General features: G+C 39.5%; 1 protein-coding gene across 2 annotated transcripts in view; it reads left to right on the forward strand.

Moving 5' to 3' along the window:
• The window catches only part of LOC109913364 (nucleolar protein 4-like), a 336,959-nt gene that overhangs the window by 298,791 nt on the left and 15,204 nt on the right, over positions 1-22,964 (forward strand). For both annotated transcript variants that reach the window (XM_048596355.1, XM_048596356.1), the window contains one exon: positions 8,682-8,804. In XM_048596355.1, the coding sequence (XP_048452312.1) occupies positions 8,682-8,804 (123 nt within the window). The remainder of the gene's footprint in view (positions 1-8,681; positions 8,805-22,964) is intronic.

Raw genomic sequence — 22,964 nt, forward strand, 5'->3', positions numbered from 1 at the left:
GTTATTACACTCCTCTGGAGCAGGTGGGACTTGAATCCTGACCTCTTGCCTCGGAGGTGGGGACACTACTGCTGTCCACAAAAGGCCTTAAGCTCCTTAGACTAGTGTTCTAGGTCCAACTGTTTTCGGTTGCTTTATCAATGGCTTTCCATTATAAGGTAAGAAGTGGCGATTTTCACTGATGATTATATCATTGTCAGCATCATTCGCAACTCCACAGATACTGAAGCAGTACATGTTCAACTGTGTCAAGACCTGGACGGTTTTCAAGTATGGGATCACAAGTGGCAAGGAATATTTGTGGCTCACCAGTACCAGGCACTAATCATTTCAACAAGACAGTATTTAACCTTTGCCTCTTTACATTCAATGGTGTTTCCATCACTGAATCCCCTACTCTCAACATTCCAGGGATTATCATTAACCAGAAACTGAATTGGTCTAGCCATGTAACTACAATGGCTACAAGATCAGGTCAGAACTTAGGAATCCCACAGTGAGTAACTCACCTCTGACTCCTGAAAGCTTGTTCATCATCTACAAGACACAAGTCAGGGGTACAATGAAATACTCCTAGCTTGCCAGCATGAGTGCAGCTCCAACAATACTTGAGAAGCTTGGCACTGTCCAGGACAAAGCAGCCCACTTGAATGGCAGCACATTCACAAGTATGCACTCCCTCCAACACTGATGCTTAGTGGCAGCAATGTGTAACATCTACAAGATATACTGCAGAAGTTCAACAACACTCCTTAGACAACACCTTTCCAACCACATGACCACTTCCATCTAGAAGGACAAGAGCAGCAGTTACATACTACCCGCTAGTTCCCCTCCAAGCCACTTGGAAATATATCATGATGTGGAGGTGCCGGTGTTGGACGGGGATGGACAAAGTCAGAACTCACATGACACCAGATTATAATCCAACAGGTTTATTTGAAATCGCAAGCTTTCAGAGTGTAGCCCCTTCGTCAGGTGCAGTGAGAGAGAAGAGCACAGAGTTTGTGGGCAGAGAGATGTGTGAGTGGAGTGTCAGATAATAAATCTCTGCAGGTGACCAGGAGTGTTAGACGGTGAGTAAAATGTCAACAGCTGAATAAACAACAAAGGGATGACCTATAATCCGATTATGTGAGGCAGAAAGATAACTACAAAAAAATTAAAAATAAGGTGGTGCTGGAGACAAACTGAATGACTGGAATAATATGATAGGTATAAAAGTTTCATGCCAAAGGTCTAACCAAAGTAATAAGTAATTCAAAACTGTACAAACGAATTAAGGTAGAGAGATCATAATTTATCAAGGGTGATGCTGTCAAAACAGGACAGTAAGGAAGATTTTATAGATACAGAACAGTGTGGTGGCGTCACCTGTAGCGCGACATGAACCCAAGATCACAGTTGAGGCCACCTTCATGAGTAAAGAACTTGGCTATCAGTCCCTGCTCAGCAATTTTGTGTTGCTGTGTATCTCAAAGCCCGCCTTGGAGAACGCTTACCCAAAGATCAGAGGCTGAATCCCTTGACCGCTGAAGTGTTTCCTGACTGGGAGGGAACATTCCTGTCTAGCGATTGTTGTACGATGTCCATTCATCTGTTGTTGTAGCGTCTGCATGGTCTTGCCAATATACCATGCCTCGGGGCATCCTTGCCTACGACGTATGAGATAGACAACATTGGCTGAGACACATGAGGTATCTGCCATGTACGTGGGTGGGTGGTGTTCCCACATGTGACGGTAGTGTCCATGGCAATGATCTGACATGTCTTGCAGAGGTTGCCGTGGCAGGGTTGTGTGGTGTTGTGGTCGATGTTGTCCTCAAGACTGGATAGTTTGCTGCAAACAATGGTCTGTTTAAGGTTTGGCAGTTGTTTGAAGGCAAGAAGTGGGGCCATAGGTAAGATATTAGTGAGATGCTCATTGTCATTGATGACATGTTGAAGGCTGTGAAGAACATGACGTAGCTTTTCCACTCCAGGGAAGTACTGGACGACGAAGGTTACCCTACCGGTCATATCCTGTATCTGTCTTCTGAGGAGGTAATTGCAGTTTTTTGCTGTGGCATGTCGGAACTGGCGATTGATGAGTTGAGCATCATATCCCGTTCTTATGAGGGCATCCTTCAAAACCTTTAGGTGTCCGTTGTGTTCCTCCTCATCTGAGCAGACCCTGTGTATGCACAGGGCTTGTCCATAGGGGATAGCTTCTTTTAATATGTTTAGGATGGAAGCTAGAGAAGTTCAGCATCGTGAGGCTATCCATGGGCTTCCGTAGATTGGGGTACTGAGGTGTCCATCCTTGATGGAAATACATGTGTCCAAGAATGAAACTGATCTTGAAGAATGGTCCATGGTAAGTCTGATGATGGGATGAAACTTGTTGATATTGCTATATAGTTATTTCAGTGATTCCTCTCTATGCCCGAGGCATGGTATATTGATGAACAGATGAATGGCAACTGCGCAATAATTGCCAGACAGGAATGTTTCCCCCCAGTTGGGGCACAGGTTTGTGAGGTTCAAAATGAAAGATCAGTACCAAGTTCATACTAGATGCTGAGTCTAGCATCCTTACAGTTGAGCCAGAAATATTCTGGCCAAAACTTTTGAGTTTTGGACATCCATAGCATTGGCATCAGCATGTTATGGATCAGACCAGATCCCCTCAAAATATTTTAAGAAGGTACCCTAGACCCTAACTTTTTCTTATTTTAGAGGTAGATGTGAAGTGCGTGTTCCTGATGTGATGCAACTGGCCAAACTACCTGACATTAAGCAAAACACAATTTATTTAAACATTATTGAAAATACAAACAAAAGAAAAAGGAATTTAGAATAACTGTTCAAAAACTGAACTGAATAATAGATACAGTACCTATTACTAATTAACTGCTCCAATACAGTAATGTCCCATAAACACATCCTTTGGCAAAATAGTAAATTCAGACACAGATTTTTACAGACAATTCTCCAATTCAGGAGGAAACAACACCGAGAGATTTCAGAGAATGTAGCAGCTAGGAATCATTTTACTGAAGGTCCAACTCTTCTGGGACCCAAACACGTGCTAACTGTTACAGCTAAAAAAAAACTGGAAAGCCTGATTTGTGAGAACTGGTCACTCCCCTTCCATTGTTATAACTTTTTCTTAAAATAAAGGCCTCCTCTGATTGTTGACTTAGGCCATCTCCCATAGCCACTTAGGAGCCTCTGCCTTTACAACTTCTCTTCAAAAGTACTCAGGACAAAATAACCTTTTTAAAGTGACAGCATAGTCACAAACAGCATTACAAAGCCAAATTTCATTCCCCTTGTTTCTCATCTGTAAACATTGAAGAATAGGCACTCCTAAGGATGAAACCCAAGTTAAAATACAAATTTACCAATTTACAAACTAAAAGGAAACTGCACTGTCAATGATGGATTAACGTTTATCAAGAATATTTTTCATTTTTTTCCCCAAAGTTCCAAAACAATGCAGCAGCTTATAAAACAGTAATTACAGCTCCTAAAATTTGAGAAAATCAGCTCCAAAATCGAAAATACCTCAAAAAAGGAGCAGCTCTCATAGCCACAATTTTTCCTGTCCTCTATCTTGGATTACCCAGAATCCTTTCTTCCGTTCTTTCTTTCTTCTGTGAGGTGCTGCATTTCGGAAAGGCAAATCAGGGCAGGACTTTTACACTTAATGGTAAGATTCTGGAGAGTATTGCTGAACAAAGAGCCCTTGGAATGCAGGTTCATAGTTCCTTGAAAGTGGAGTAGCAGGTAGGTTGGATTGTGAAAAAGGCATTTGGTTAGCTTGCCTATATTGGTCAGTGCATTGAGTATAGGAGATAGTAGGAACTGCAGGTGCTGGAGAATCTGAGGTAACAAGGTGTAGAGCTGGATGAACACAGCAGGGCAAGCAGCATCAGAGGAGCAGGAAAACTGACGTTTCGGGCCTAGACCCTTCTTCAGAAATGGGGGAGGGGAAGGGGATTCTGAAATAAATATGGAGAGAGGGGGAGGCGGATAGAAGATGGATAAAGGAGAAGATAAGTGGAGAGGAGACAGACAGGTCAAAGAGGTGGGAGTGGAGCCAGTAAAGGTGAGTGTAGGTGGGGAGTTAGGGAGGGGATAGGTCAGTCCAGGGAGGACGGACAGGTCAAGGGGGCAGGATGAGGTTAGAAGGTTGGAGATGGGTGTGGGGCTTGAGGTGGGAGGAGGGGATAGGTGGGAGGAAGGACAGGTTAGGGAGACAGGGACAAGCTGGGCTGGTTTTAGGATGCAGTTGGGGGAGGGGAGATTTTGAAGCTTGAAAAGCTTTTGGAGTATTGCATGCGATTCTGGTCTCCGTCCTATAAAGAGGATGTTGTGAAACTAGAAAGGGTTCAGAAAAGATTTACGAGGATGTTGCTGGGGTTGGAGGGTTTGAGCTATAGGGAAAGACTGAATAGGCTGGGGCTATTTTCACTGGTGCGTTGGAGGCTGAGGGGTGACCCTATAGAGGTTTACAAAATCATGAGGGGTATGGATAGGGTAAATAAGCAAGGTTTTTTTCCCCCGGGGTGGAGGAATCCAAAACTAGAGGGCATAGGTTTAAGGTGAGAGGGGAAAGATCTAAAAGGAGCAATTTTTCCACGCAGAGGATGATGTATGTATGGAATGAGTTACCAGAGGAAGTGATGGAGGCTGGTATGATTACAATATTGAAAAGGCATATGAATAGGAAGGGTTTTGAGGGATGTGGGCCAAATGCTGGCAAATGGCACTTGATTTATCTAAGATGTCTGATCAGCATGGACGAGTTGGACTGAAGGGTCTGTTTCCATGCTGTATATCTCTTTACTCTATGACCCTATTTGCTTATGTGGAAGAAGAATGAGTTTAAAAAAAGTCTTTGAGATCCAAGGAAATGGCAAAAGAATAATTTAAGTATAATGTTTAATTTATTGCACAACACATTTTGATGAATCTAGGCTGTTGAAACAATATGATGCTGAGTACAGAAGTTCGTTCTAAGATTTGAGTTTGAATTGTGATGCATTATTGGACGCTTTGTAGAGAATTAAATATTAAAATGTGATTTTTATGGAGAAAAGACCCGCTGAATAATTTGTAATATGTAATTCTGCAGAGAGTTTTTCAGCAGCAGTGTCTTTGAAGGCTGAAATCTTTTTCACATAAAAAAATCCGTAGGAAACTCTGAGTGTTTGCATGTTTGGAATTATTAAAAAGATCTGCAAACTCACATTCTGCCGTTATATGATAGTGCTTTTGCTATACATAAAAGACTTATTTTGTTTTTTATCTTTCTGTAAGATACTATATACAGTTTATTGGGGCTATATTGAGACAAAGGGGGGACCTGATACATAAGAGACCAAGAATTCTCTGCATAGTTTCTCATTCCTCAAATATTAACTTTAATCTTAAGTCATCCATTTTTTCAGAACAATTCGTAAACTGCCAATCGGATACAACTGAGAAGCTGATGCCATACTACAGGCATCAATGGATAGAATTTTAAATGGAGAATACAATAGTTTTCTAAAAAATCTATTTATATATGTGTCTGCATTGAGTCCAGGTAGTGGAATGAATTAATAAAAAAGGATTCCTTTGTTTATGGTTTCACAGTTAGAATAGCTCTCATTAAAGGTCTTGAAGATAAGTATACAATACAATTGAAAGCTTGCTTCCTCAACCTATGTATGTGGCTTCTATTGCTTTAAAATCTGAAGAGACAATCAACTGCTGCTTTGTGCAGTGGTAGTTCCTGCAGCATTACTGCTCACTCACGTGGGATTGGTAAAACAGATTATTCTGCTGCTGAATTAGCTTATTCTGTTCTGTTGTTAGTAGCGAATCCCATGCTGGATATGTAACGTTATTTATGTCAACATCCTTTCTGAGAGCAGATTCAAACAGATAGCTTCAACATGCTTGCTGTTCAGTGAATAAAAGACTCCAAACATACAAACTTAAATGCACATACAGAGCTCCACTTACTGGCATAACAATGCTAGTGACACTTCTCATATGAGAAAAGATTGGCCTATTCTTTCAACTCTTTTGTACCATTAAAAATTAAAAAGATGGTTCAGTGGATTACCATTGAGCTTTTCAGTGATTGTAACCTGAGTGAAGCAAAGATTTGCAGGATGTGGCCTTCTTGGGCATTGTAATACTGCTTCAAATAAATCAACAATTGTCTTAGACTGTTTTATGCTATATATTCTACATTGGTGCAATGATTAAATAATGTTGAATCGAGGTAAAGTCTGCAGCACTGCTCTTCCTTTGCTTGTGGCACTCAATTAACAGCAAAGGCAATTGTATGTACACCCAGGACCCATAATGTAAGAAAAATGTATTTATATATGTGTGTGTGTATTTGACAATGCCATTTCAGTGTAGGTAGTGTAATGACCAAGTACTTTGAATGGCTTCAGTGGTGAATGTTCAGGTGTTCATCACAGTTGCATGTCTGGATCCTGAGTAAGGTGGATGGTTCCTATCCAGACATGTCAAACTTTCAATGGGCAGAATTATACTGCTGAACTGTTTCATGGATGTCTTGGACCTGAGCCAATCACTGGAGAAATCGGCTAAGTACCCAAAACTTGTGTGGAAGTTTACCCTAGATGATAATCACAGATCTAGAACCTGGATCAAAAGTGAATAACAGCAGAAGGTAGATCAGGAAAGCCTCAAACTGTACTTAAAAGTAAACCTGCTTAAAAACAAAAATTGAGGAGAGGCAGTGCATTGTGATCATGTGCCCTCTGGGGAGCCAGGCTCAGATCCCAACTTGTTTGTGGTTTGAAGATAAATTTAACTTAATAACTTTGGAATTGAAAGCCATTCCCAGTAATGATGATAATGAAATTATCATCAATTGTCTTAAAAACACATTGGTTCTCTAATCCCCTTTAAAGAAGGAAATCATCCATCCTTACTTGGTCTGGCCTACATGTGAGACCAGACACACAACAATGTCATTGACTGTTAAATCCCCTCTGAAATGGTCAGACAAACAGCTCAGCTGTACCAAACCATAATAGAAAAGTAAAAAAGAAGTAAAACCAGACTGACCAGATATCACTAATCCACCATTACAATATTGGCAACTCTGGACCAATATAAATGCTTTCAGAAAAGTTCAGTTTCAGTGGTACTTGGAGATATTTATCTTGTTCAGTATAAGTCCCATTTGTATTATAGGCTAAAAGCCCTTTTTTGTACAAATATTAACTTCTTCATTTTCAGCTTATTTTATCTTTGTGCCAATTCATTTGTACTAATTATACATTTAATTTCATATAATTGAAAGATGTCTTAATTTCTATCCAAATTTGTTTTATGGGAGTTTAAATGTAGCTACTTTTGGACTATCTTTGGGAGTTTGGGGATTGACTCTGTGCTCGGCACCTCATTTACAATTCAATGCATATGTTGTTCTCTAAATCTGAGCTTTGTTATTATTTTCAAGTCAGTCAAATTCTGCATTTTGAGCTTTGTTACAATATGATCTTTATCTCTGTATTACTGTTTCTGCCAGGATGGTAGGTATTAAGCTAGAATGAATTTCATGTTTTTTTCTAATAATTCCTATGTTCCAATATAGGATCCTTAGAAATTAAGAGCATTGATTCAAAATTAAGTATTTACGACAGTTATTGAGAGCATTTTCTTATTTGTCATCCTAATTTATCATCGAAATATCTTACAATGCACTAATGGACAATGTCACATCAATGTTACAATAATAACTGACAATTATAACAATTTACTATCAAGAATGTGTTCATGTGCCCTTGTCAAGTAACTTGTTAAATTATTGTGCCATCTGTGGTTTTTAATTTATAAGTGAATGAATGATGTTAGTTATAAGTTATAATTGTTTGTAGTTTCACTATGATATATTTTAATGCTCACAATCTCCAGAGAAAACTAACACTGGAAATCAAGTAAAACACTGAAAACATGGAATGTGTTTTTGTTACAAATGTTTCACCAAGTAACCTCAGACCCAATCGTATTTGCATTAATTGCATTTTGTCTTGATTTCTTTTGCCATTATCAGTTCTTTCATATCACCACTTTAATTTTCATACATTTGTATTTGCATGCAATGATAATTGTAGTAGATTATCTTGTAACTTTTATCTGTAATACAGAATAAATGGTTTTGTTTCTTCTCGGTAATATTTTTGAAACAAGTGTCTGAAAAAGAATGTAGCATTATAATCCATGAAAAAATTGCAGAGTCCCCAAAATATTTTCTTGTGGTGCAGGCATGATTCCATACATTTTAGAGTGTATATGACAACTGAGTTTAAGGCAACGTACTAACTCCGCAATTGATTTGCAGCACAAGTATCCAGAAGATGCCACTTTCTTTAGAAATGCTCAGGCAAGCTAATGATGTGGACTGAATTCTGTCGAGAGAAAAGCAAAACAGATCAGTTTTAATGGATTTCTGTGGCATTGCTCGTTTTGGCCTCTTTGGTACATTTCTTTTCTAATTATGATTTGTAATTTTCCTTTTTGATTTACAGAATATTGGAGCAGTCAGGTGTGCTATGTGTGATAATTTTTTTAGATACACCATAATTAAATACTTTGTGTAGGTTTTTGTTTATCTCTTTTTAAAGGCTGATATAATATTTTGTTTGTATTTTTTCCTTCAGTCACGTCCCATCCCTTCACATCTCACATCTGCAGTTGCAGAGAATATCTTGGCCACAGCTTGTGAGAGCGAAAGCAAAAATGCAGCTAAGAGAATGCGCCTGGATTTGCGTCAACAGCAACAGGTATTAGAATCATAATTAATTGAACATCTCATGAGAAAGGTTTCATAAGTACATTTGAGCATTATGTATAAGTTTTAGTTCATAGATAACTTGCTCATTGTGACATGAACACAAAATTGAGATAGACACTCACTGAGTTACTGAAAAAATTCTATATTGATGGGTAAAATGTTACACAAAGTCCCTATACGCTAAGGTTTCTGTGGTGCTATTTTAAAATGAACAGAAATTCTAGAAATGGTGTAAACATTCTTCCCTTGTGTAACACTGCCAAAGATATTGAGGGCATCGATTTTGTCACTGGTTGTGGGATCTTGCTGTAGTGTTATGAGTCGACTATATTAAATTTGGTCTGTGGTATCAAGAGACTACAGAGAATTTTGTTCTAAGTTATAACAGTTTTATTAAGGAGTTACAAAGTAAGCAGTAAAAATGTTAAATACAAATGTACATCAATACTATACTAAATAGGACGTGAGATAAAACCTAACAAAGGTTAATGCCAAAAGGGTTCTAAATTATTTAACTTTCATGACCTTGCTAACATTTCAACATGCCCAGTCTCGCTCTGAGAATATTCTAATATCCATCCTTAAAAGTCAGCCTTATATACATCAATCTTCCATCAGTTTGTGTTGCATGTCAATCGATCCTCCCAAATCAAACAGCCACATGCTTACTTCTGTACTTTTCCTCATAAGGCAGAAGGGCAGCTATTAATTTCTCAAGCCATGATCTCATAACAATGAAATTACAAATGGATGTCACTTTACATGATTTACAGTAGGATAGAGTATCTAAACCAAATTAAGTAGTCTTCGGACAAGATGGCTGATGCTTTTGTTAGCAATAATAATTCTGCAGTAGTTTGCTAAAATATTTTCTTTTTATGTGTTTACCTAATAGCAATCACTGAATTAAAAAATTATTCAATTTAAAGTCTAGTTTTAGACATTTTGGAGAAACATGTTATGATCCTATATGATTGCTGAACTTTATTTCTTCATATTCCTATGTTTTCACAAGTTTTGGAGTTACAGTTTAATTTATACTTATGATCACTCCTGTGTAGTGACACCATCTTCTCCATTTTTGGAATTTTTAAATTACTTTTCGTTAATGATAACATTTTTTTAATGTAAGCTCATTATCTGTGTATTCTCTGTGGATACTTCAGTCATTTTCGATACATTCATTTTTTAAAAATCAGAATGTGGACAATCAACTAAAGTGTAAGTGAGGAAGCACAGAAATTGATTTAAATGTCTACTTGATTTATTTAGGGATAATTTTGAATATGCTAAAAGGAGCTTCCACAAGCGTAGAAGCTGGAATTATTGCATTATTCCAAAGTGCCAAGGGAACAGCCTATCACCTCATCTAGATGTGCCACATGAGTCTAATTTTAGGATTGGGAGAACACCATTTCCTTTGTTGGAGAGAATGAGAGGAAAGAGATATTGATATTTGTCTTGAATTTGTAGCAGGCACATGTGCTTCTACTTGCCAGCAGACACTGGATTCACAAACCATTTGTTTAGTAATGAAATTTGACTGTTTAAGCTACAGTAGGCCTTTAAATCTTGCACCAGCACGTCATTTTCAGTGCCTGTACAGTTAAATTTCAGTCTGAGATATTTCTAATGCCTGGGTCTTACTCAAAATTTCTCATTAGACTAGCTCCCAAAATTAAGGCAGGGTTAGTATTTATTAAAGTAAGTGGATGCAAATTGTGCGCCACCAAACTTCTAGTCAGGCTGTTCCTAATTGAAAAATCATGACATAAAGTCTTATGCTTCCTAAATCTCATTGTTAGAAAGATCAGTTTCACTGCTATGGAAATATTGCAAGCATATATCAACTGTTATAAAACCATTTCAGTGTGCTTAAGATAAATTCTGAATGCCAAACCTAAACGTATTGGGATCAGAAGTGAGATGTCCAACAGCAGTAGAGGCTGTGTAAAGTCACTCAAAGTCCTCCTGAATGTGTGCACTCAACTGCCAGCTGTTTTCAGTGCAGCCTTTGAAGCAGTTGAGACTGTCACATGGGCATTCCCAGCATGCATTATATGCTTCTGAAAAGGTTCAGTTATGGAGTTAAGTGGCCTTACTGGCTGTTGTTGCATCCAGTTTTCAAATTTGGGCCACATTGGTCCATTCAACTAATTTCTTTGACACTCACCAAAGATTAAACTTACAGGCCCAGCACTAATATTATTTAGAGCGCCACCAACAAGTGCTGCCTGTTATTCACAAAGTTTCTGGTGACACTTTGGAGTGATTTTGGAAGCGTTTTGGTGGATTCCTGGCTTTGACAGGGAGTATTTTTGCATCCTCACCATTGAGAGCAGATTTAGTGATCTATTCATTTGGTGGGGTACAGGGATTCTGGATCTACATCATGACTGGGTGATGGAGCAGAGGCTATAGAGAACAAAATACTCTGTGTGATACTCTCTGTTAAGGCGGATTCTGACTCCTCCCGTGCTTTTCAGCAGTGATTAGAGGCTGTCCTGGAGGAAAGCTAATACTTGCAACATCTTGGTAAGCATCCTCTTGAGAATCTCCTTTTGAGGTATGCATTTAGGTCCCATTGCAGAATTTGCCTACAACCTAGTTCTCTGTTGAGCTAGCAAACTAACTACCCTATACCTCTTGCCTGATGCTGCTCAATTGTGCTCAAGGTCTTACCAAGTGCTGTTCTCAACTTTATACTAGTCTCTGAGTAAAGTGCAATGACAGTATTTGAACTGGTGCCTGTGAATGTTTGATGAGGTGATCGAGTCTGTTCGTCATTGTTATTGCTGTCTGTTCCCTTTCCTGAGGCAGCTATGGTGGGGTATGCTTGAGTGTCTTAAAGCAGGAAATCAGAAAGGAATGGTTGTGATAAGGCAAGTGGGGTGGGATAGAGAAAGCAAACAAGTTCATGGTCACACTATCTGAAGAGCACTTATTGTATTATATGCCAGGATGAGGATGAACTACAATTTGGAAAGAGACAGGGAACGCAAGGGAACCCGACTGAATGTTTTGGAAGTCATTGGATAACAAGAGGACTGCCACATCCAGTAACACGATGTGGAGAATGATCTCTTCCATTAATTTCAGGAAATGTCATTGCACTTAGGTCTTTTTAATTTAACTCTGTTTTCCTATTCTGTGCCAACTGTCCTTCAAGAGAGGAAGGGAAGGATGGCAGCGAATTGTGTTTTTTGAGATGAAGGCAGGCAGAGTGTAAAGTTTGTACTACTGCCTCAAAATGATGAATGTACTCAACTGAGATCAGTCTCTGGTTGTGATTGTTGGGGGTCAATCATCTCAATCCCTGAACATCACTGCAGGAGTTAATGAAGGTAAAATATTAGGCCAAACCATCTGCAATTGCTGAATCAATCGCTTCCTTCTATCATATGTGTTAAAAGCACAAATGTTCACTGATGATTGCATAATGTTCATCAGCATTTACAATTCCTTAGATTCTGAAGTGGTCTGTGTCCATAAGCAGGGAAATCTGGACAACACTCAGGCTTATTGAAAAGTGGCATGTTACATTAATGCCAGGCAACTGCCAGACAATGACTTTTGCTAAAAAGAGAGAATTCAACCATCTCCCTTTGAAATTCAATGACATTATGTTGCTGAATACCCCAAAATCAACATCCTCGGTGTTACCAAAGGAAACTGAATTGGACCATCCAAGTAAATAATGTGGCTGCAAGAGAAAGAAGGTATAAATAATGGTGACCTTGAAACTTATCATTGATTGCCATAGAAACCAATCTTTTTCATTGTTCTTTAGGGAAGGTAATCTACCATCCTTATCTTTTCTGTTTTGAAAAATGTAAGAAACTGAGAAGACTTGACTGAGTAGATTGTTGAATGGATGTTTCATCTTGTGGGAGAATCTAGAACTAAGGGTCATTGTCTTAAATAGGCAACCCATTATTTTTAAACAGAGGCAAGGAAAAAAATTCTCTCAGAGGGTTGTGAGTCTTTGGAATTTCCTTCCTCAAAAAGCAGTGGATGCAAAATCTTTTAAGTTTTTTAAGGCATTGATAAATAGTTTCTTGATTATTGAGGGGATAAAAAATTATTGATTTTTTTTTATTCATGCATGGGACGTGGGCTTGGCTGGCTGGCCAGCATTTATTGCCTGTGCCCAGTGGTGGTAAGCTGCCTTCTTGAACCACTGCAGTCCATGTGCTGTAGGTTGACCTACATACCCTTAGGGAGGTAATTTCAGGATGTTGATCCAGCAACAGTAAAGAAACAGTGATATATTTCCAAGTCAGATGGTGTGTGGCTTGGAGGGGAACTTGCAGGAACACCACTACCTGCAAGGTCATGTTCCTTTATATGTCCTTGTTATTTGTCCTTGTACTTTGAGATGGAAGTGGTCATAGGTTTGGAAGATGCTATCTAAGGATCTTCGATGAATTTCTGCAGTGCATCTTGTAGATAGTAACATTGCTGCTACTGAGTGTTGGTGGTGAAGGGAGTGTATATGGCCCCAATCAAATAGGCTGCTTTCTCCTGGATGGTGTCAAGCTTCTTGACTGTTGTTGAAGCTGCACTCATCCAGGCAAGTGGGAAGTATTCCATCACACTTCTGACTTATACCTGGTAGATAATGAATAGACAGTATACACCAAACCCTGCAACCTCTACCAAGAATGAAAACAAGGTATGCAAGGGAATAGCACCACCTACAAGGTCCTCTTCAAGCTTCAAACCATCCTGTCATGGAAATATATCATTATAGTCTGCTTTTGGGTTAAAACCCAGAATCCCCTTCTCAGTCTTTTAATAATATGCAGAGTTATAACCAAACTACACTCTTTCACCAAAGTAACTTAATTCCTTAACTGCTCTAAACAAGGTCTTTTTTCTAGGGGAGACTATATTTGCTTCTAACCATAGTCAGGTCCTCTTTCAAACTTCCGTTAACATTCCAGGAGGCTCAAACTTGGGTTAGTGCAGTCTCAGCTGTTTGGAGAAATGCCCAGTGATGTAAGAAGATGGTCAATATCCTTTGCCACCTTAAAATCATGTTTCCAGAAAGACTGACCTATTTACTTTTCAAAGCACTTCATAAAAAATAGACTATCACCCATATGCCACTAATATCCATTAAAAAATTGTCTTAGTTTTATATTGATTACACACCATTCATGACATGTGAAGGGAAAACACCTGAATGCCAAAATGAAGCAAAGAATTTATAATGAGTCACCCATTTTTGTTTAATTTTTATGAATGCATGCATACCAATTTGAATGCTAGCCACTCTGGGACTATTTAATGAATATGTATAGAGAGAGGACTGTATTCCATAGTTAATCCGTGTTGTTCCTGCCCTGGGGCCGTTTGATGGGATTTTAAGTCAGAAGCTGTGTAGAAGTATATCTGATGTTTGGTGTCTGAAGTGTTGTACTAAAGTGGGAAATTAAGTGTGATCCTTCCAGAAGCAGTTACTGTATTACAAACAGATAAATATGTATACACATAACAGTTTGACATCTGAGAGCAGAGGTATTTCATTTTTTTTGGATGCAATTCAATGTCATAAGAATTTTTCAAGTAGCCGATGACTGTACTGAAGAATTAACAGTCGTAAAATAAATCAGTCTAAATTAAAATTTGGGAATTTAACAGAATAAAGGTTATAGTAGATGGTAGTAATTGAAAGTCTGAGCTGCATGACCCTATCTAGCTTAGCAAGTTTTCACACCCTTTCTCACCAAACTTGCCGCATTAATTATTAACCATGCCCTATGATGTCTCTCATGTCTGATATGCACCCCATCTTGCTACATGTCCATCTGGGAACAACTTGTCACTCTGCAGATATCCCAGAATTCACCAGCATCCTTTGCATCTGCTTCAATTTTAAAAACCTGTTGTGCGTCTGGACTAGCACTATCAGTTCTGGCTGTCCTTCATTGTTCCTCACATTTACCTCAGATTTGGCAGATTGTGGAAATCAAAGCCCAGCTTTGTGGCTAGAGTCTTGGAGCTCCTGATGGACTGGATATGGCTGTCACAGAACCTTGTCCTGCCCACACAATCAAGGGGGCCACACATCACACAGTGTCAGCCTCTTCTGAGATTGCTACATGGGTTAGCGTAGTCTCAGCCATTTGGAGAAATGGCTAGTGATGTAGGAAGATGGTCAATATCCTTCGCCATGCTGCCAGGTTAAGATCTTTCATTTCTCCATGATACCTCACACTAACTGTACCTCTGATCTGTCCCCACAACCCAAGGCTGACACTCTACCACTCTCACTATTGCCTGCAACATTTTCCCTCACTCTCCCTCACCCACCCCAACCCTCAACAACATTAACCCTGTTGCCTAATCATTCACTCAGTACATGTCTCAACATTCACCAGAAGTAATAGCTGTGCCACCACTTTTGTTTCCTGTCATTTCCTGCCTCTCTGCCATTCCGAGAGAAAAAATAGCCCACAATAGGGCACAAAGAGTCAAGATGGGTCGTATGCTACCTGTCATTCGGTTCCTCAGCCTTTTTGTGGAGAGGATTCTGACTCTGACCAGCATGACCAGGCCCTGGACTGGTATCAAAGGCTGCCCTTGACTTACTGTACCAGAACCCCTTGAGCGAAGGCTATCCTCTTTGACTTCATTGAGGACTGCTGACAACAGTGTCAAGTTTCTTGCTTTTGTGTCAGCTCTCAATAGCAAGGCAAGCCAGCAGCAATATGACTCTGGTGTCTCTAGCTGAGGAGGCAAAGTGCAGAAAGGAAAGAGAAGGCATGGATGCTGTGGCCATCCAGATAGGCTCAGAATGATAACGCTATGACTGTGAGTGAAGAGCCCCGACATGCAGCCTGGTCTAGTGTAGGTGCATGAGCTGGGTCTATATCGCTGTGCACAGATTGTCCTTGTTCCAGCATTTCAGTGATAATGGTCAGTTCAGCCTGTGACACAGCATTGAAGCAAGAACTGAGTTGTAAGTGAATCAAGGTTTCTTAGAGGCTGGCACAGTCAGATGCCACTGACCATGGATGTGAGGTCTTTGTGGCTGGTGCCCATGAAGCAATCATGGAGGTTATTCAGAGCCTGAGTGAGCTGAATCTGCCTGTCGAGCTTTCCTGATATCTAGTAGGTTTTGGTGAATTTGGTAAGGTGGGAGTCTGAATATTAATGAAGTTGGTTGTGGCATCAACAAGGCGTTTAACAAGCAATGGTGACTGTCTGTTGGTATCTCACTGTTGCTTAGCAAGAATCTCACCCTGACGGTTATGAAAAGAATGAAAGACGATTGAGATAATCTCAACATCGAGATGGGCCTCAGTGCAGTTGTTGTCCGATTCTGTCACACATCATACTACAGCCCACGTTTTTCAGACTCTTATAAGATTCCACCCATAGGCGCATGTTTTGGCCTAGGTTATGAGATTTTTGATAAGATTCCTTGTTGAGATTACATACATCAAGAATGTAGTTTAAATGGTTATTGAAATAATGGATACAAATGATTATTTGCCCTGTGATGTATTTAATCTACATATTAGATTTTTGAAATTATTTCATTGAATGAAGGATACTAATGTTAGGGAGCACTTTTCAATTTGTTTTTGCATTTCAAAGGATATGGGCATTGCTGACTCGGTCAATAGTTATTGCTGTTGAGAAGGTTGTGATTGCCATATTCTTGAACCACTGAGACCTGTGTGGTGTACATCTAGCCACAAGTTGTTCGGAAGGGAATTCCAAAGTTTTGATCAGGCAAAAGTGAAGACACAGCAGTACAGTTCCAAGAAAAATGATGTGTGACTTTGGTGAGGAATTTGAAGATGGGGATGTTCCCCTTCCGCCCATGTCCTTGCAGTTGGTATAAGGTGTAGGTTTTTGAAGATACCTAGAAGTGTTTCTGCAACACATCTTATTGATAGTCTATACTGCTGACACTGTGCATCAGTGCTCAAGGGTAAAGTGATGGATAGACTGCCAATCAAGTTTTGTCATGGTATTAAGTATTAAGTGGTATTAAGTGTCACAAGTATTCTTGGAGCTATGTTATTCAGGCAAGTGAACATTGTTCCATTACTCTGCAGTGTCTTAGAGATGGCAGGTAAGTTTGGGGTCAGGAAATGAGTTTCTTGCCACATAATTCCTAGTCTTATGATTTACTCTTATATCCTTATGAGAATACCACATTGTGGTGAATTTGCAATGGGAATGTCATTGAATGCCAAGGGGAGCTGGTTAGATTCTCACTTGTTGGAGTTGAGGGTTGTATGATAGTTATGTGGCATGAATGTTACATGCCACTTATCAACCCAAGCCTGAATTTTGTTGCACTCTTGCTGTAAAGAGACACAGATTGCTTCGGTATCTGAGGATTTGTGAATGGTGCTAAATATTGTGCAATCATCAGTTAACATCCCAATTCTGAACTTTAGAGTAGGAAGGTCATTGATGAAGCAGCTAAATATGGTTGAATCTTAGACACTATGTTGAGGCACTCCTGCAGAGATATCCTGGGACAGAAGTGATTGACCTCTGACAACCCAATCACCTTTCCTTTGCACCAGGTGTGACTTCAACCAGCAGATCACTATAGCAGAATTTGTAGATGACAGTAAAATAGCTGGAAAATTAAGTTACAATGAACAAATAAATAAGAAGTTTACAAAGCAATTGGGATAGGTTAGGTAAATGGGCAGATAAAGTTTAATCTGGATAAGGGTGGGTTATCCATTTTGACTGGAGGAATAGAAAAGCAATATATTATTTTAAATGGAGAAAAAGTTCAGAGTGGTTCGGTGGAGAAGGATATTGTACAGAGGCCTTAAGGTGTTCTCATGCATGAATTGCAGAAAAGTAATATGCAGGTATAGCAGGTAATAAGAAAAGCAAATAGAATTTTGGCATTTATTACTTAATAGAATATAAAAGTAGGGAAGTGTTGCTGCAAATATACAAGACATTAGTGAGCTTGCACCTGGAGTATTGCGTACAAGTCTAGTCCCCTTATATGATGAGGAATATAGTTGCATTGGAGGCAGTTCAGAGGAGATTCACTAGATTGATTCTAGAGATGAGGGGTTTGTCTTATGAAGAGAGATTGAGCAGTTTAGGCCTGTACTCTCTTGAGTTCAGAACAATGAGAGATGTAATTGAGGTATATAATGTACTAAAAGGAATTGACAAAGTGAAAGTAGAGAGGATGTTTCCTTTTGTGAGGCAATCTAGAACAAGAAGCCACAGTTCTGGCATAAGGGGTAGCAGATTTAAAACAGAAGTGAGGATAAATTACTTCTCTCCAAGTGTCGTGAATTCATGGAGTACACTACCTCAGAGTAGTGTGGATGCCAGGATTTTTTAAAATTCATTCATGAGATGAGGGCTTCGCTGGCTAGGCAGCATTTATTGCCCATCCCTAATTGCCCAAAGGGCAGTTTAGAGTCAACCACATTGCTGTGGGTCTGGAGTCACTTGTAGGCCAGACCAGGTAAGGAAGGCAGCTTCCTTCCCTAAAGGACGTTAGTGAACCAGATGGGGTTTTCCTGACAATCAACAATGGATTCATGCTCATCTTTAGATTCTTAATTACAGATTTTTTTTTTTATTGAATTCAAATTCCACCATCTGCCATGGCGGGATTCGAACCCAGGTCATTATCTGGGGATTTGGATTAACAGTCCAGCGATAATACCACTAGGCCATTGCCTCCCCAATTATTGAGTAAATTTAAGGAGGAGTTATACTTTTAACTAGCGATAGCTTGAAGGGTTATGGGTCAGAAAGTGGATTTGAGGCCAAGATAAGATTAGCCATGATCATAATAAATGGTGGAGTCGGTTTGAGGGACTGAATTGCCTTCTCCTGCTCCTGGTTCTTCTATTCTATGTTCTTATGTTTCCCTGATTCTCATTGACTCCAGTTTGCTAGGACTCTTTGATATCTAACTTGGTTAAATGCTGTCTAGATGTTAAGGATGGTCACGCTTGCCTCACCTATTGAGTTCTGCTTTATTGTCCATGTTTGGAGTAAAGCTGTGATATGGTTAGAAGCTGAGCAGTTGGAACATAAACTGAGCAAAAGTGAATAGTTTATTGCTAAGCAAGTGGCACCTGACAGCATTATCTCCAACCCCTTCCATCACTCATGATAATTGAGAGTAAACTGATAAGGTGGCCATTGGATGGTTGGATTTTTCCTGCTCTTTGAAGACAGGACATACCTGGGCAATTTTTCACATTGCCGGCTAGATGACAACATTGTAGCTGTACCTGAACAGCTTAGCTAGAGACATTGCTTGTTCAGAAGCCTTGTTCCTGAGTACTATTTGTGGAATTTTTGTCAGGGCCCAAAACCTTTGCAGTGTATGGTGCCTTCAGCTGTTTCTTGATATCATGTGGAATTAATTAAAATGTTAGTGGAGCAGTATTCTAAGCTGCCAGGCTAATGCCTTGGAGACACAGGTTCCGATCCCACCATTATATGGTGAGCTGTCCCTCAGACAAGACAATCAACAGCCTGACATAGTCATTTTTACCTTACAGACATTATCCCAGCCACCACCATCACCGAGTATGTCCTCAACCACCAGCAGGACAGAGGCAGCAGATGTGACGGCACACAAATACACAGTGAGGAGGGAGTTGCTCTGGGAGTCCTCAACTTGACTTTGGACCTCATGAACCCATCTCTGAAACTCATTACAGCCTTGGTCCAAACATAGATGAGCTGAACTTCAGAGGTGACATTAGAGTCTTTGACATCAAGTCAACATTTGACCGAGCATGGCATCAAGAAGTCCTGGTAAAACTGGAGTCAGTGGAAATCAGGACGGTGAATCTTTTCACTAGTTGGAGTAATACTGAATACAAAAGAAAATAGTTATGGTTGCTGAAAGTCAAGCACCTCAGTCTCAGGATATCACTGCAGGCATTTCTCAGGGAAGTGTCAAAGGTGAGGCATCTGGAGTACTATGTACAGAACTGGTCATTGTACTTAAAGAATGATGTTAATGCTTTGGAAGCAGTTCAGAGATGGTTTACTAAACTAATACCTGGAATGAGTGGATTGCTCCATGAGGAAAGGCTAGATAGGCTAGACATATATCCCTTGGAGTTTAGAGGAGTCAGAGGTAACTTAACTAAAACATATAAGATCCTGAGGGGACTTGACTGGATGGATGTTGAAAGGGTGTTTCCTCTTATGGACAAATCTAAAACTAAGGGTTATAGTTTAAAAATAAGGAAAATCCATTTACAACAGAGATGAGGAAAGAAAGGGTTGCAAGTATTTGGAATTCTCTTCCTCAAAAGGCAGTAAATGTAGATTATTTCAATATTTTTCAGGCAGAAGCAGATAGATTCTTGATGACTATGGGGCCTATTCATGTTTCGTTTCATATGTCCTAGGCCCAATCATCTTCAGCTGCTCATCAATGAACTTAACTATCTTAAGCTCAGAAATGAGGATGTTGCTGTTGATTGCAGAATTCATGGCTCCTCAGATATTGAAGCAATCGCTTTCCATACGCAGCAAGATCTGTTAGGTGTGTTTTGTACAACACAGCTATGACTGTGTGCACCAGTTTGTCAGAAGAACAATTTGCAGAGTACAAAGTTGTCAAGATGTTTGCAATCTTGTGCTTAAAGTGTATCAATTAAAATTTGGGACTACATGAAACCCAATCAGATATTTATAGAATTTGTAAAGAGAAAGAAATGCTGCAGGATCAGTGATTTAGATGAATCAAATTTGGATGACTGGAATCATTTTGAAATGATTATGTAGAGTTACTCTCAGAAGGAAAATATCAAGAGTGCTTCAGGTGGAATATCATAGAATGGTTGCAAGTCTCTCATGTTATGCAATCACAACTGGTACTAATTACTTTAGTCTATAGTTCACAGTGAGTCCAAAGCACTTGGCCTAAATCCTTCCTTCTAGTTTTGTGATCATGTCATCATTAAGTCATGAGTGGACATTGAACGACTTGTCCTTTAAAGCTTTGATACACACCAGGAATAGTTTCAGCATGTTGTTGAGAAAGGGAATATAAAAGATTCACCTCCATTCTCCATTTTTCTTCGTCTTAGTCACATCTATTCTGATCATGACAGATTCCACTGTTGCGTAAAATATGGCTTTTCTTCTCAACCGAGGTTGACAAAACCCTCAACTATTTTCATCACATTTCTCATGCTTCTGCTCTCACCTATTCCTTCCTCTCTCTCTCTCAGAATCACAATAGGCTTCCCCTTGTCCTCACAACCACTCTGCCAGCTACCATATTCAACAGGTTATTCTCCATAGTTTGTGCAAACTCCAACTCAATACCACTAGTAATTAATCATTTTTCATTGGCATTACTGCCTTCAACATCTAAAGAAAACATTCTGTTCGCAACACCCCGATCAACTCTTCCATAAACCCCAACATCTGCATCATTTCTAATAACATACAACATCTTCTGCACATATAGGATCTGACTTATCACTTCCTCTTTACCCACCATGCAGAGATCAAAATACCTCTTCCAAGTGAAACTGCAATGAATGTTTTTTTTTAAATTTGTTGTATTTGATGTTCATTACTGCACAGTGGAAAACTGACTTCAGATTTGCCTTGGAATAAAGAGAACAGCAGCAAATGGTCATAAGTGCTTTTGTCTGCCAATGCAAGAATTACTCTTTGTTGTGTATTTGTGTATGTTTGGTGGACTGTCAATTTAAAAGTCCAGTCACTTGATGTAATCAATATGTCATCAGCCATTTTGGGCAGGAAATAATTTAGTTGAACTTCGCTGCCTGTTGAATGGTCGTCGCATTAATCAAGCTTGTGCTGATAAACTCTTTGGCTGCCTGGTCCTTCTTGGAATTAGAAGAAATCTGGTGACAAGGATAATATCTGCTTTATGATCAAATGGGTTAATCCATTGATTTGTGATTCATTGCAAATAAAGAAAAAAATGTGCTCCTCATTGCAGATCTCAAACATGCTTCAATGAGAAAAAGAAATGAAATCAAAATATGCTACTGCTGCATCAAAGTAGTTATAATCAGTAACAAAAAAATCACCCCAGGAAAGTGGTGGACAGTGCAGAAGGCACTTGCCACATGCTCCGCTGAAGGAACACTGAGGAACGAATACCCTACATGGAGGGAAATGTCTTGAGTTATGGGCATAGTCTCAGAAAGAAACAACCAGCCTCAGGAATATCAGAGATAGCAAGTACTGCAGTTGCTGGAGTCAGAGACAACACAGTGTGGAGCTGGAGGAACACAGCAGGCCAGGCAATTTCTGAAGAAGGGTCCCGACCCGAAATGTCAACTTTCGTGCTCCTCTGATGTTGCCTGGCCTGCTGTGTTCCTCCAGCTCAGCACTATGTTGTCTCTGATCAGGAATATTTTGTTTTAAATTGAAAAAAGTCAGGCAGAGCTAAAATCTGTGTGTTACATTGTGCCACTCAGGCCCTTCCATTAAAAATTAATAAAATGGCAGGAAAATACTGCATTTTCCAAAATGTCAAAAAGTGGATCTACATAGATACGTGAGGGCAGAACAGTAACTGGAGCATCTGGGAAAGGCAGTATCTTAGTGGAGAATGCCAAGACATTATGCCAACTTCCGAATATTCAGTCATCTCAGTAAAAGGCAATGATAGACCATGTTCTCATTGCACCTAAAACACCAGAGGTTAATGCCAACGAGAAAAAGAAACACACAGGAATTGATGATGTCCAGAACATCTCATCTATTGACTGTTGCATACTTGGTTGTAAATATTGTGAATGTTTTCATTGCAGGAACCTCTGATGTAAAGGGGGATGGATTTTGTGTATTTTGTGTAAGTATGATGGACTGTCACTTTGAGAGTCCAGTCACATGACATAACGATGATGACTTTGGCCATTTTGGATAGGAAACAACTATCTCTAACTTTGCTGCCTGTAGAGAAAACATCTCCTTAATAAAGCTTCTGCTATTAATCACTTTGGCCTCCTGGTTCTTCTTGGAAAGTAACAGCCATTTATTCCTATTTTCTATTTTATGTCTGTTAGCCAATCCTTCATCCATGCCAGTATACTGTCTTCCATTCTATGTGCTGAATTGTACTATCCAGCATTCTATGGGGGACCTTATCAAGAGCAAGTAGGCAAGTTCCATA

This window comes from Rhincodon typus, chromosome 4 (genome assembly GCF_021869965.1).
Source record: "Rhincodon typus isolate 14 chromosome 4, sRhiTyp1.1, whole genome shotgun sequence".
NCBI classification, from domain to species: domain Eukaryota; kingdom Metazoa; phylum Chordata; class Chondrichthyes; order Orectolobiformes; family Rhincodontidae; genus Rhincodon; species Rhincodon typus.